The sequence below is a fragment of the Myotis brandtii genome, unplaced genomic scaffold (assembly GCF_000412655.1).
Source record: "Myotis brandtii unplaced genomic scaffold, ASM41265v1 scaffold149, whole genome shotgun sequence".
NCBI classification, from domain to species: Eukaryota; Metazoa; Chordata; class Mammalia; order Chiroptera; family Vespertilionidae; genus Myotis; species Myotis brandtii.
The window spans coordinates 1,436,874-1,451,041 of record NW_005355385.1 but is presented as its reverse complement, the minus strand read 5'-3'; the positions used below and the strand labels follow the sequence as shown (position 1 = coordinate 1,451,041).

The window sequence follows — 14,168 nt, the reverse complement described above, 5'->3', positions numbered from 1 at the left end:
CCCACCCTGATCTGGGACACCCTTCAGGGCAAACCAACTGGCCCCCACCCGTGCACCAGGCCTCTATCCTATATAATAAAAGGGTAATATGCAAACTGACCCTAACAGCAGAATGACTGGGAATGACTGGTCACTATGACACACACTGACCACCAGGGGGCAGATGCTCAATGCAGGAGCTGCCTCTTCGTGGTCAGTGCACTCTCACATGGGGAGCTCTGCTCAGCCACAAGCCAGGCTGATGGCTGCCAGTACAGCGGTGGTGGTGGGAGCCTCTCCCGCCTCCTTAGCAGCGCTAAGGATGTCTGACTGCAGCTTAGGCCTGCTCCCCGCTGGCAAGTGGACATCCCCTGAGGGCTGCCGGGCTTCCAAAGGGATGTCTGATTGCCAGCTTGGGCCCTATCCCCCCAGGGAGCGGGCCTAAGCCACCAGGTGGTCATCCTCTGAGGGGTCCCAGACTGCGAGAGGGCACAGGCCGGGCTGAGGGGACCTCCCCCCCCCAGTGCACAAATTTTTGTGCACCGGGTCTCTAGTGAATAAATAAAAGGCTAACAACAGTATTACCAAAATATTCAAATACTTCTGTGTAAATACCAGTATTCCACAATCTAGAAAGATTGCTAATAATAATGAGCATTTATTTTAAATATGTAGCTTTCATATATCAGAAGACATTTTAAACTCATGTTGGCCTCTTGCAGTTACTGGCTTTTACTAGTGTTGCTTAGTATTTATATAGAAAACACTAACTTATCCCAAGGGAAAGCAGCTCTTTTCAGATGACTAAATGAAAAAGCGAACTAAAAACTTGCCCTCTGGAATTCATCACTTTGAATGCACAGCAAGCTGCACCTTCCCTACCCTGCCGCTATCCCTTGGGTTAGACACACACACCTCTGCAAGTGCAGGCAACTTGCTAGGAGAGGCGATTTAAGGGCAAGGGGATGGTATGGTACACCAGCACCACCTAGTGGGCAGTGGAGAGAGGCTCAGAGCCCCCTTGCTGCTTCATGGATGAGCAATTTGTTCTACCTTCATCAGGTCACTTGTTTTCAATGCCCAGATCATCAGAGAGGTTCCAAGATCAGGACTCACAGACAATAGGGCAAGTGCTGCAAGGATGCTCCACAGGCTCTCCGAAATACTGTGATGCCCTATAACCTAATCACATGTATCCTGCGATGCCAGCATGGAAAGCAATACCTTGGCTTAGAGCACTGAGCACAGAGCTGTGCATGAGTTTACCACCACAGCTTTCTCAGTGGAAACCATAAAAAGGCACAAACCATTTGGTATTGTCTGATCAAACCATCCAGCCGTATATGTTAAGCCAGAAGCACAAATAATAAATAACCATTTTCTCCCTTTAATTTATTCCATAAATATTCACTTAGTAACTACCATTTGCATGGGTGCGTGCACACAAACCTCACAGAATTTTAATATTTATGAAACTTGATTATTTTTCAAGGTTGTTCAATTTCTATAAAAACAGATGTTAAAATACTAAATCAGATTATATAACTAATACAGTAGTAAATATACACATGTTGTCAAATTCTATTAATTTATTGACAAATAAGAAATCTGAATAATTGGCAAAAAAAGATCTCTAGGATGTTTTTAAAAGCAATTAAGAATTTCTGTTCTCTCAGTCTCCAACTTACTTCTTTCAATCAAGATAGTCCGTGTCTAAAAATGAAAATTTTCTCTGTATGTTTATGTCTTCTCTGTAGACCAGTGGATTCTCAGATGGGGATATGTGCCTCCCAGGGGGATATGTGGCACAGTCTGTCTGTTCAAGGATGCCGCCATCTGCCATGCACATGACAGTCACCCACACCAAAGAAGTATCTTTTCTAAAAGGTCAACAGAGCCAGCTGAGAAAACCCAATCTACACTATAAGATGCTAGCAGACAAGAGCAATGTCTTATTAAAAAATATACACTAAGTATTTGGTAACATAAGGTAACTGTTTGGTGAAATAAGTTGACACTGACATCTAACTCATTCTTAATATCCCCCATCCGTGTGAATAGCATCCAGAAAAGGGTTGGCTGCAGCCCCAGAAAAAGACTGAAACTGACACCAGCAGACACACACCAGTTCACTAAATAGACATAGTGAAATAATTTGCCTATACCAGCCGTGGGCAAACTACGGCCCGCGGGCCGGATCCAGCCCATTTGAAATGAATAAAACTAAAAAAAAAAAAGACCGTACCCTTTTATGTAATGATGTTTACTTTGAATTTATATTAGTTCACACAAACACTCCATCCATGCTTTTGTTCCGGCCCTCCGGTCCAGTTTAAGAACCCATTGTGGCCCTCGAGTCAAAAAGTTTGCCCACCCCTGGCCTATACGGACAGTGGCCTGTGTGAAATACCACACATAACTACTGCTCTGACTTCAGATTGGTGATGCACTCACTAAATTAATGTTCAAAAGAATGCTAATGTCGGAAAGCACATCCTTGACTGTAATAGGGCAGAGCATCCTATTCTCTGGGAAGGTGCACTCCACTCCACACACATGATCATTTGTAAATTTTGTTGTTCAAGGCCAGCCTGTCAGGGTCCAATCACCCCAGACACTGGGTAAGACCAGGGCACAGACAGCACTATAGGAGGGTCGCAGGTGATGGTGCTGTGATGAGGGTTCTTGGTGAAAAAGTTAGCCAGACTTCTGACCATTGCCCCCTTGCAAACAATTACAGCACTTTTGAGTGATTCCCCCCCCTCCTCCACAAAATGAAGTTTCTCCTTGAAATTTCCTATTTAAGGTAACCAGTGTGAGCATACCAATAAATATATGAAGACACTCTCTATGCATATAAAATTACATTAAAAAATGGGGGGAAATCTGATATATTGCCTGCTATTTTCACCCAAATTGTTTCATGGACATCTGTATGTCAATAATCAGCTCGATAACAGACATTAGGTGATTTTAAATCTTAAATTCACTCAAGACACACTGTTGTAAAGGTACCAATTGTTTAAGGATGGAAAGTATAAGGAGTATGTGATATACACCCCGGTCCCTGTTGGGGAAAAAAATGGTAATGAACAAAACAAGTAACAGTCAGGCAGAACGAGCGCTACAGCTATAGTGCCCGAGACAGTCTCAAGTGGAAGTGCCTCAAGTTAAAAATAACAAGAACTGAAGACATTCTAGGGCAGCTGTTCTCAACCTGTGGGTCGCGACCCCTTTGGCGGTCGAACGACCCTTTCACAGGGGTCGCCTAAGACCATCCTGCATATCAGATATTTACATTACGATTCATAACAGTAGCAACATTACAGTTATGAAGTAGCAACGAAAATAATTTTATGGTTGGGTCACAACATGAGGAACTGTATTTAAAGGGCCAGAAGGTTGAGAACCACTGTTCTAGGGATTTAAGTCCATGTGTAAGATACGCTCCCACATTTTAAGGTCATGCAATTTAACTTTAGGGAAAATTCTCATTAAATATGAATTATAAGGACCTAACCTAATGATCTTCTGGCTACCAACTGAATAGAACTCCAAGGTTACTTCAATGTTAAGGACATTAACGGCCTATCTTTTCAATAAAACATACTCTGAACAAAGAGAACCACTAGAAAGATTTTTATGAAAGTTTCTAAACAGATCAGAAGAAAATCAGCCTGGGAGTTTGGCACATTAAATGACTTGTGTCTTACTAGTAAGTGAGGAAATCCCTGGGTAATAGTAATAATTTGTATTTCTCTACAAGTCTCTTGGTGAAGAGATGATGAAATCAGGTTAGATGCATTTTCCTAAGTCAAGACCAACCAAAGAGAGGCAAGAGAGAACAGAAACTCTAAACAATGTACACAGAAACAGTAGTTCAGGTCTGTTACGAACAAACCTCACCAGATCGCCTATAGTCTGAAAATTCACATTAACCCAAGAAATGTATTCCTTTGCCTTATTTCAAACAGAATTTGAAGAAGGTTATAAGCATACTTACAATATAACAGGAAAAGTATATGTACAGATAAGTAAATTTAGCCTAAAGGAAAGAAAGGGTAGAATAATAAAATGAAGCTAAGAGAAAAATCACCTTGGAAATGTGTGTATTAATAAAAATATTCAGAACTTGAAATTAATTCTAATTTATGAGGTAAAAAAGAAGCTTTGCCACTCACCAATTTTAACCTCTGTAAAGGTATTCTGCCTACATCTATCTGTGTCCTTTCTGGGACATTAGTGAATCGAACTTCTGGGACCGCGACGGCACACATGACATGGGCCCACCTACAGAAAAGGAGACATTAAACATAAGCACAAGTTCCCTAAGCTTATATACCTCATACTTCAACCAGGCAATGCAATTCTCACAAAGGGGAAACACACAGATAAGAAAGAAAGCCAAGAGCCTGAATCCATCACAAACAGACTACTCTTTGAATTTTAAATCTATTAGACAATACCTGGATGGATTCAGTAGCACACCTGCCCACCACTGTGACATGAAAAACTAGGTAAAGACCAAAGATTCAATCCCATCAATATATGTATGGTTTTCTATGCTTGACCTGCAAAATACTGAAATGTAGGTTTGCTGTTTCTTTTGATAGTGCAATACAGGTGTTTAATATATTTTAGCTAATTAATATGTGGCAAAAGATTAATTCAAATAATAAAAGTTATGAACTGGGTACAGTACATAATCTTTTTACATAATACAAAAGCCATAAAGCAAACCAAAATAAACCACAAGTTTTCTTAAAGAACTAATACTGATTAAGTCTTTAATTAAACTGTCTCTCATTGCAACCCCACTATAATCAAAGGAACCTATTAGAGACAAGAAGAAATGAAATTAGCTTGTTCCCTTGTTTCCTACTTAAAATATAGCATCTCCTTTCAAACTCTGAATTACTCCAGAAAATGATAACATCCCCACTAACACCATTAAGTTTTTCATCAATATTATGTCCCACACAAAAAGCCTCTTGAGGTTTAAAAAGTTCTTGAAAGAATTATCAATTCATCAACCTATTTGTAAATCAAACCATATTTATTTCACTCAAACAACACAAGATTCCATGCTGCCTTTAAAAACCACAGGAGGAGAAGACAAGTGTCAAACCCATCAGGGTACACTCTTCCATGTCTAGATAAATACTATAGTTCCACAGCAAACACTACTTCTTTTTGTCCTAGCCCAAGAGTAGGAAAAGAAGTTCTTATCATCTCTGTCTTTACACAGGAGCCACCTAAATCATCTAAAAGTGTGTATGACTTGTACAACATCCTAGAACTAGTCATTACTTTTTAGCAAAGTGCCTATCACATTAACTGTGAAAGATGAAGATCCCAAATTAAGCGAAAATACAGTTTCATAGACTCATCTTTATTCTTCCTTATAAGCAATCAGAAACACGTGCACATGCACACAATTATGCAAACTCCATCATTACATTACACCCAGGGCCCCAAGTCCAGTGCCGGTGGGACCTCGCAGGACGTAAACAGTGTACAGGTTAAATCATGGGAACTTGGGGAACGCATGCCCATTTAGACCAGGTTCTCATCCCAACTTGTTATGGTCATATAGAGAGGCACAATCATTTTTTCAAGTGAAGACAAAAACCTGTATTTTATTATAAAAGTCTCTCAACTTTTAAATTTTGGGTCAAATGTATAAAATGTGTATCAGTCAACTAAAACATATCTTGGGGCTGAATCTGGCCCTCAAGTGCCAGCTTAAAACCTCTGCCTAAACCATGTCTACATATTTCTATTTCTAAAGAATTCTATAAATACTTTTCCCCATTTTAAATAGTAAATTCAGGTCATGAAAATAAAATTCACACAAAAATATATTTCAAGAATCACCAAAAAATCCAGATTACCTTTCGTTTATGTTCACATAAGACTCTTCATATTCTCCAACTGTCCCCTCTAAGTGTTAAAATCAACGTTTCTCTCTGTATTTCTATTGTAGTACATATACTTTCTTGTTAATTTGCTGGTGTTAAAAAGAAATGGTTTCACTTTAATGTTATGACTGATTGATTTTATTTATGTGAAGATAACAGATTTCACTGTTTTCTGCCATACTGTTTTTATTGAACAAATAGGATTCATCATATTAAATGCTATGATTCCAACAGCACCTAGAATGATATGGGCTGCCTTCATTTAAAAGACTCTGTTAGTACAAAGGGGTTATTCTTCATGGTGTCAAAGACAGAACAAAAACAAGAGTTGGAACACCTTTGTCAGCAGAGGTGAATGTGGTGTCAGTAAAGGTCTCTGCACAGAGTCCCAACCTCAGATCTGGACAGCACAAGCCTTGGAACAGTGTGTCCAATAATGACAGGTAAAGCAAACTGACACCCAGAGGCTCAACCATTCCAGACAGAAGAAAACAATGAAATTCAACACATGGAACGCATTACTTACTTATTGTCCTTGGTTTCCTTAAGAGCACCCCCTCTCAAATTGCAGAGACAGCACTCCTAGAGGAGAAAAAAAAATGCCACACAATTATCAGACCTATATAATAAATTACTAGTTAACTAAATGTTCCCATAAATTCTCATTTTTTATTTTAAAATTAAAATCATTAGGAATTTTATTAAGGCCTATCTCTGAGCAGTTTGAAAAGGGAAAAGCAAAAGAGAGGTGGGAAACTGAGGATGTAACCTAAAATGTCCTCATATACATATCTAGAAGAAACCATCATTATGCTGGTACCATGTTCAGCTGCCACCTGTGCAGGAAAGCAGTGGCACAGAGAACTTGGTACCTGGAGAGGTACGAACTACAATTCTAGAAGAGACCATGACCGGTTCTCGTAATCTGTGAACCAGATGGCTAAAGAACAGAACTGGCACACTTCATTCCAAGGTAAGGAGAAGCAGGAAGCACTTTGTAAAAGATGTGGCTAGAGGAGTGAAAAGGGCCTATTACAGAAACTGCAGTGTTGAAGAAGCAGGAAAGAGATGCCTGTTAAAGGAAGCTGAGAATCAACTAAAGATCATAAAATTATCATTTTGGTCTTTCTGTGAGCAAATGGTATTGGAAAGATTGTTCTGATAAACCCAGGCTTCCTACCCCAGAAGACAGGGCCATAAAAATGTCTTCCTTTGCCCACATAAGTTTATATTTTTGGCATTTTTATGTGTCTTAGATTGACATGGACATTTTCACTCCAAGATCACTCCCTTTACTATAAATACACACTATAGTCATCATTTCTTATTATAATCTTAGGGAAAAATCCATGTGTAAGTAGGGCCAGAAAGCAATGCAATGCCTTTTGTTGACCTAGAACTTGTTATTAAATACTTAAGCAACTCTTTTTATTTTCAACTTCAAGCTTGTCCTCCCAATTTACTGCATTAATAGAGTTTTTAAAAATAGTTACAGGCTTTGGTAGATGAGCAAACAATGCAGTATGCAGATGTTTTATTGAGGTGTACAACTTGAAACCTGTATGGTTATATTAACCAATGTCACCCCAATAAATTCAATTAAAAATAGTTACAGGCTATTTTGTTCTTTTTTCTCTAATCTGTATGTATAAAATTTCTTTATCTGTTCTCCAAGGTGATCTGTAAGTAATTTTAACAGATCTGCCTAGCTTTAAAAGGACTCTAGCATAACAACTATTAATAACGGAGTGTCAGACTCCATTGCTTTTATTTTTCTGAGGAGAACAATAACAAACAACTGAGGAGAATAACATATCTGTATAACTCTTAATAGGCAGCAAAAAAAGGCAAATAACCAGAGACATTCAATGGTTTTATGTGTCTGGAACATCTCTGCACATCTATTTGAAATTTCCTAGGTGATTATCAATAGTTCTGAGTAACAAAAACTGCTCTGTGTACATACATTTGAATCCATAATAAACCCAGCTCAAGGAGATAACTCAATGGAAAATTTCTCTATTCACATCACAAAGCCTTTGAAAGAACTTGTTTTGACGCAGCCCACAATGAAAGAAATATTTCAAAATCCAAATATTAAAACGGAGAATTGCAGTAATTCAAATTATTTAAAATATACAAATTATTCCATAATAATTTCATATACCATTACTAACTTTATTTTTTTTGCCATTAATTTAAGATGCTTTCCACAGGTTGGGGGGAGAATGAAAACGAAAACAAAACACGAGGTCAAAATAACATATAAAAAGATAGTATCAAAGTGGGAATGCAGCAAAGGAGAGCTGTGGACTGCGAGAAGCTCAGACACTCAGAGAATTAGATGTCTGATTAATGAAACTAGTACTGAGAAGATGCCTAAAGGGACAAGTTAGCAGAGTTAAATACAGCAAAGCAGCATGGAAGCTGCTTTAAGCACCTGATTAGGATCATTAGCAGGTACACATGTTGCAAAGCGCTACTATAACAGGAGGAAAAGTCCCCTAAAGTAGAATAACAGGTAGACAAGATTTTCAGTGGAGTTGAGGAGACTCCCGCTTACTACACTGTGAAACTCGCTCTTTCTGCGATCACCAGTGACCCCCATGTCACAAAATCTAACAGATCATTCCAAGTCCTTGGTTTGCCTGACATCTTAACAGCATTCAACATATTGATCATGTCTGAAACAGTTTTCCCCTGTGGTTTCTATGACCCATAGTTTTCCAACCCCTAACCAACCAGCAAAGGTAACAATTGGGATTCAAGCTCAGGTCTGCCTGACCACATGTCCAAGCTCTTTGTCCCCACCATCGTCTGCCTCCAGGTACAAGGCAAGGCACGGGATATCAAAGTAAAGTGCCAAAATCAATAAGAGACTGTGCCTGCCCTAGGAAGCTCACAATTGAGAATGGGAGAAGACCTGTGGGTATTTAACCGTACTGGAACTAACCAATACCTGCTAACTTTGACAGAATCTTTCATTTGCATGAAGGACCAAAATAGGAACCACACTTGTAAATTTCACTTCTATAAAGTATGCCTTCCTTTGTTCTCTTTGGAGCATAGGTTGCTACTTGAATCTGTCCCTCCCAGGTTGCAACCTTTTTGGTCAAATAAATGCTTTATGTTCTTTATTACAGCCAGAACCTCTTCTTTGGTTAACACAAGGAACAAAATATGGATCTGTCACTAATAATGCTCTTGAGGTGCAAAAAATAAGATGCAGAACTGGGGAGAAAAGAAAACTCCCCAGGAACCTAAAATCTGGCAGCTAGGCTCTAAAGCAAGGATAGGTCTTCCACGGCTCGAAAAGCCACCAACTCAGCCTTACAAAGCAGATAGGCGCTGGAATCTCCACAGTGCTCAGAGAACAGACACTGCTAAACGCAAAGCCCTGATACCACCCTCAAAACATCTGAAACCAGAGTAGACAAAATCAAACTAAACCTGCAACAAAGCTCAGACACCAATCAAATACAAATCAGAATGACTTCACTCTTACTCTAGATCATAGATGAAGAAGCAAGCCTTTACTAGAAATAGTAATATTGATTTCATTTGCTATAGACAAAATGTCCAGCACACAATAAAGGCGCCTCACAGAAGGTGCCAGAAGGTCAGAGCATCATGCTCAAGGCTTTGCAAGAGGCTACAGCACCTAAGCCACAAAGGTCCTCCAGCAGTGACCTCTGTGCCAGCCCCAGTCCTGTGCCAGCCCCCGGTCCACATACCCAGCACACCCAGACTTGGGAGTGGGAGAAAAAGACAGAAAGAGACTGAGTTTTGTGGCTCTAGGGTGAAGGAGGGGGCAAGGAACAGAGAGAGAGACATCGATGTGAGAGAGACACAACAATTGGTTGCCTCCCTCACATGCTGTGAAAGGTCAATTGACAAAAAAGTAGCAGTAGTTTTCTGTAGAAAATGAGATTTGAGATTTGACAAAGGAGGCAAGAGCATACAATGGAGTCAAGACAATCTCTTTAATAAATGGTGTTGGGGAAATTGGATAGATACAGGCAAAAAAATGAAACTAGACCACCAACTTATACCATACACAAAAATAAACTCAAAATGGATAAAGGACTTAAATGTAAGATGGGAAACCATAAAAAGCTTAGAAGAATCCATAGGCAGCAAAATAGCAAACATTTGTCGTAGCAATATCTTTACCGATACACCTCCTAGGGCAATGGAAACTAAGGAGAAAATACACAAATGGGACTACATCAAAATAAAAAGGTTCTGCTCAGCAAAAGAAACCACCAACAAAAAAACAAGAAAGCCCACTGCATGGGAAAACATATTTGCCAATGTTATCTCCAATAAGGGTTTAATCTCCAAAATTTACAGGGAACTCATACAACTTAACAAAAGGAAGACAAACAATCCAACCAAAATATGGGCAAAAGACCTAAACAGACACTTTTCGAAAGAGGACATACAGAAGGCCAAGAGACATATGAAAACAAGCTCAAAGTCACTAATCATCCGAGAGATGCAAATCAAAACAACAATGAGGTACCATCTCACACCTGTCAAAATGGCTATCATCAACAAATCAATAAACAACAAGTGCTGGAGAGGATGTGGAGAAAAAGGAAACCTCTTGAACTGCTTGTGGGAATGCAGACTGGTGCAACCACTGTGGAAAACAGTATGGCGTTTCCTCAAAAAATTAAAAATGGAAATACCATTTGACCCAGTAATCCAACTTCTAGGAATATATCCCAAGAAAACAGAAACACCAATCAGAAAGGATATATGCACCCCTATGTTCATAGCAACACAATTAACAATAGCTAAGATATGGAAACAGCCTAAGTGCCCATCAGCAGATGAGTGGATTAGAAAACTGGTACATCTACGCAATGGAATACTACACTGCTGTAAAAAATAAGGAATTCTAACCATTTGCAACAGCGTGGATGGAACGGAGAGCATTATGCTAAGTGAAATAAACCAGTCAGAGAAAGATAAATATCACATGATCTCACTCATTTGTGGAATATAATGAACAACATAAACTGATGAACAAAAATTCAGAGACAAAGAAGCATCAAACAGACTGTCAAACTTTAGCAGGAAGGCAGGGGAAGGTTGGGGGGAAGGGTAAGAGATCAACCAAAGGACTTGTATGCATGCATATGAGCATAACTAATGGACACAGACACTGGGGAGGAGAGGGCATGTGCCAGGGGGAGAGGGAGGCCAGGAAGAGATCAATGGGGGGAAAGGGAGACATATGTACTACTATTTGTAATACTTTAACCAATAATATAAACAATAATAATAATAAAAAGAAAATGAGATTTGAGAATCTGACAGTGTTGGATATAGGAGACTCCTCTAACAATATACAGACATATGAAGAAATTAAACCTTTTTTCTATTAAATAATTTAATTTAATATAACTGTGGAGGTTTATCCTATTTTTCCTTTTTTCACTTAAATTTAAATTTTAAATAGGACACCTATGATTTCTTCCAGAGTTTTTCAGTGTACTAAAACTTCTCTCCAATCTAACCTATGGAGATACCAAAACTGTGCAGCCTTGCAGAAGAAAATAAGTAAAATTACACAGCCAGAGTTCATTGCCATCTTGTTTTATCTTATGTGTAATGAGCATGCTTTTCCAGGAACAATAACACCCAATATAAAATGACTCTCTATTATAAAAATTCAAATATACCGCTAGTCAACCAATGTTTCCTAAAACAAAAAAAGACAAAATACTGAAATGCCATTTACGACATGATTACTCTATAAGGCTGCTGCTAATCCTGACTTTCAAGTGCAGCATTAAAAGATCCATTCTATTGGGTCCCCCACCCACCACCCCTGGGCAGCTGAAAGCTGAATGAAAAAATATAAATTCAGATGATATATTCTGAACATTGTACCTTTCCCACTTATGGCCCTTTCCCTCACCTAATACTATGCACAAAATCACCTTTTAGCAATACCAAGTACTTTAAAAACTTTGGTTTCATAAAAAATCACCCCTGAGATGAACAGCTAGTACACCAATTTACAACATGGAATGATTTCGTTATGGCTCAGTTATTAAACCATGAAAAAGAGTGTTTATAATCAAAGTGCTGACACAACATTAACAATGTGAGAAGGACATTGTTATGATGCAGCTATCACCGTTGTTCATTATTTGTAGTAGAAGGAATTCATGTTCCAATGCCTCTTCTATAAAACATCACTTAAAGAAATGCCAATACCAACATTCTCAAGTTGCCTCGTAAGAGGCTCTCATTTTAGCTGACATATCCGTAAGTGCCACTAAAGCCAATTTTCAGAGCTATAGAAAAATTATGAGACTGAAGTACCTCCCCACACCCTTATTTATCTGACACGTTCATAACAGAAATGCAAAACCGTAAAATAAGGCTGTCTGAGCTGGGAAAATAAAAAGTAATTAATCACATTAACAGAAAGCTAGCTTACAAAGTGCTGATCAACAAAACATAGAAGAACCATTTCTGAAGATGTGGCTCATTTATCAGGGTTGGCGAGAGGGCAGGATCTCACATTTGGACAGGGCTGGCATGAATTCTGAGTGACTGGGAAAGTGAATGACAGGTTTCCTGCATCTTCTGAATGGAAATTCAACAGGCTCCAATGAATTTTATACTAGCAAGTGAGTTCTGCCATTTAGAACCCACATCTAACTTGTATTAAAAATGAAAACCACCTAGCTTGTGTTGCCCAGTGGTTAAGCACTGACCCATGAACCAAGAGTTCACCAGTTCAATAACCCATCAGGGCACATCCCTGGGTTGTGGGCTCAATCCCCAGGGGGAGCATGCAGGAGACAGCTGATTGATGTTTCTCTCTCATTGATGGTTCTATCTCTTTATCTCCCTCCCTTCCTCTCTCTCTAAAATCAATAAAAACGTATTTTTAAAAAAATGAAAACATACCTTCAACAAATATTAACATGTTCAACATACTGGACAACAGCAGTGAATGACAAAGACCCTGTCCTCAGTGAACTTATGTTCTGGATGGGACAGCAGCAAACTAAATCAGGAGATTATTTAGATGATAGAGGATGTTAAGTACTATGGGAATGGGCCATGGAATTACGTAGAGAAAGATGATGCCAGCAGATCCTGCTAGTCATAAAGTAAGTGGGAGCCCTAGCTGATTTGGCTCAGTGGATAAAGCATCAGTCAGGGACCAAAGGGTCCCGGATTCAATTCGTCAAAGGGCACATACCTTGGTTACAGGCTCCTCCCTGGCCCGGGCCCTGGTCGAGCCAAGTGCAAGAGGCAACCAATCGATGTGTTTCTCTCTCATCGATGTTTCTCTCAGTCTTTCCCTCTCTCTTTCACTCTCTCTAAAAGATCAAAGGAAAAATATCCTCAGGTGAAGATTAACAAAACAAAAAGAAAAAGAAAGAAAGTGGGAGAATATCTGATAAGGCTTCATAGGTCATGAAAAAAAGGTGATAACTTTACCATGCGAGAAATGGAAAGCCATGGTAAAGCTTGAGCACAGCAAGATGATCTGACTTATATGTTAACTAGAGGCCAGGTGCACGAAATTCTGCAAGGGTGGGTACTTAGGCCTGGCTGGTAAGGGTCGATTGGGGCCTTCTGGCTGCCAGCTGCCAGGGACCAGGGGAGGTTGGCCGGCCTCGGGAGGTTGGCTATGGGAGTGCACTGACCACCAGGGGGCAGCTCCTATGTTGAGCATCTGCCCCCGGTGGTCAGTGCGTGTCATAGCGACCGGTCAGTCCGGTCGCTCTGATTCTTCCGGCATTCTGGTTGCTTAGGCTTTTATATATATAGATTAGATCATTCCAACTGCTATGTTGATAGCAGAGGATAGAGATTCAAGGGTACATGCGAGAAGTTAGCAGGTTACTGTGTTAATCCAAGAAAGAGGTAATGAGTAGATTGGTCTGGGTGATATAAGCATAGGTAATTAAGAAGTGGCCAGCAGTAGATGAGTGGATAAAAAAGCTGTGGTACACAAAAGACAAGTGTTGGTGAAAATGTGGAGAAAAGGGAACCCTAGTACACTGCTGGTGGGAATGCAGATTGGTGCAGCCACTGTGGAAAACAGTATGGAGTTTCCTCAAAAAATTAATAAAAATGGAACTCCCATTTGACCCAGTTGATCCCACTTCTAGGAATATATTCTAAGAAACCAGAAACACCAATCAGACAGAATATATGCAGCCCTATGTTCATAGCAATAGTGCAGTGAAGGCCTGAGGAGGGGGCAGGAACGGGTTGAAGGGAGTC

At 39.6% G+C, this 14,168-nt stretch overlaps 1 protein-coding gene across 5 annotated transcripts in view; it reads right to left on the bottom strand.

The window, feature by feature from the left end:
• The window catches only part of KDM4C (lysine (K)-specific demethylase 4C), a 335,517-nt gene that overhangs the window by 107,928 nt on the left and 213,421 nt on the right, over window positions 1-14,168 (bottom strand). For 3 of the 5 annotated variants that reach the window (XM_014535708.1, XM_014535711.1, XM_014535710.1), the window contains exons 15-16: window positions 6,427-6,482; window positions 4,161-4,269 (exon numbers count right to left, since the gene is read on the bottom strand). In XM_014535708.1, the coding sequence (XP_014391194.1) occupies window positions 4,161-4,269; window positions 6,427-6,482 (165 nt within the window). Of the gene's footprint in view, window positions 1-3,982; window positions 4,025-4,160; window positions 4,270-6,426; window positions 6,483-14,168 lie in introns of all 5 variants that reach the window. The other 2 variants (XM_014535707.1, XM_014535709.1) reach the window with 1 other exon arrangement.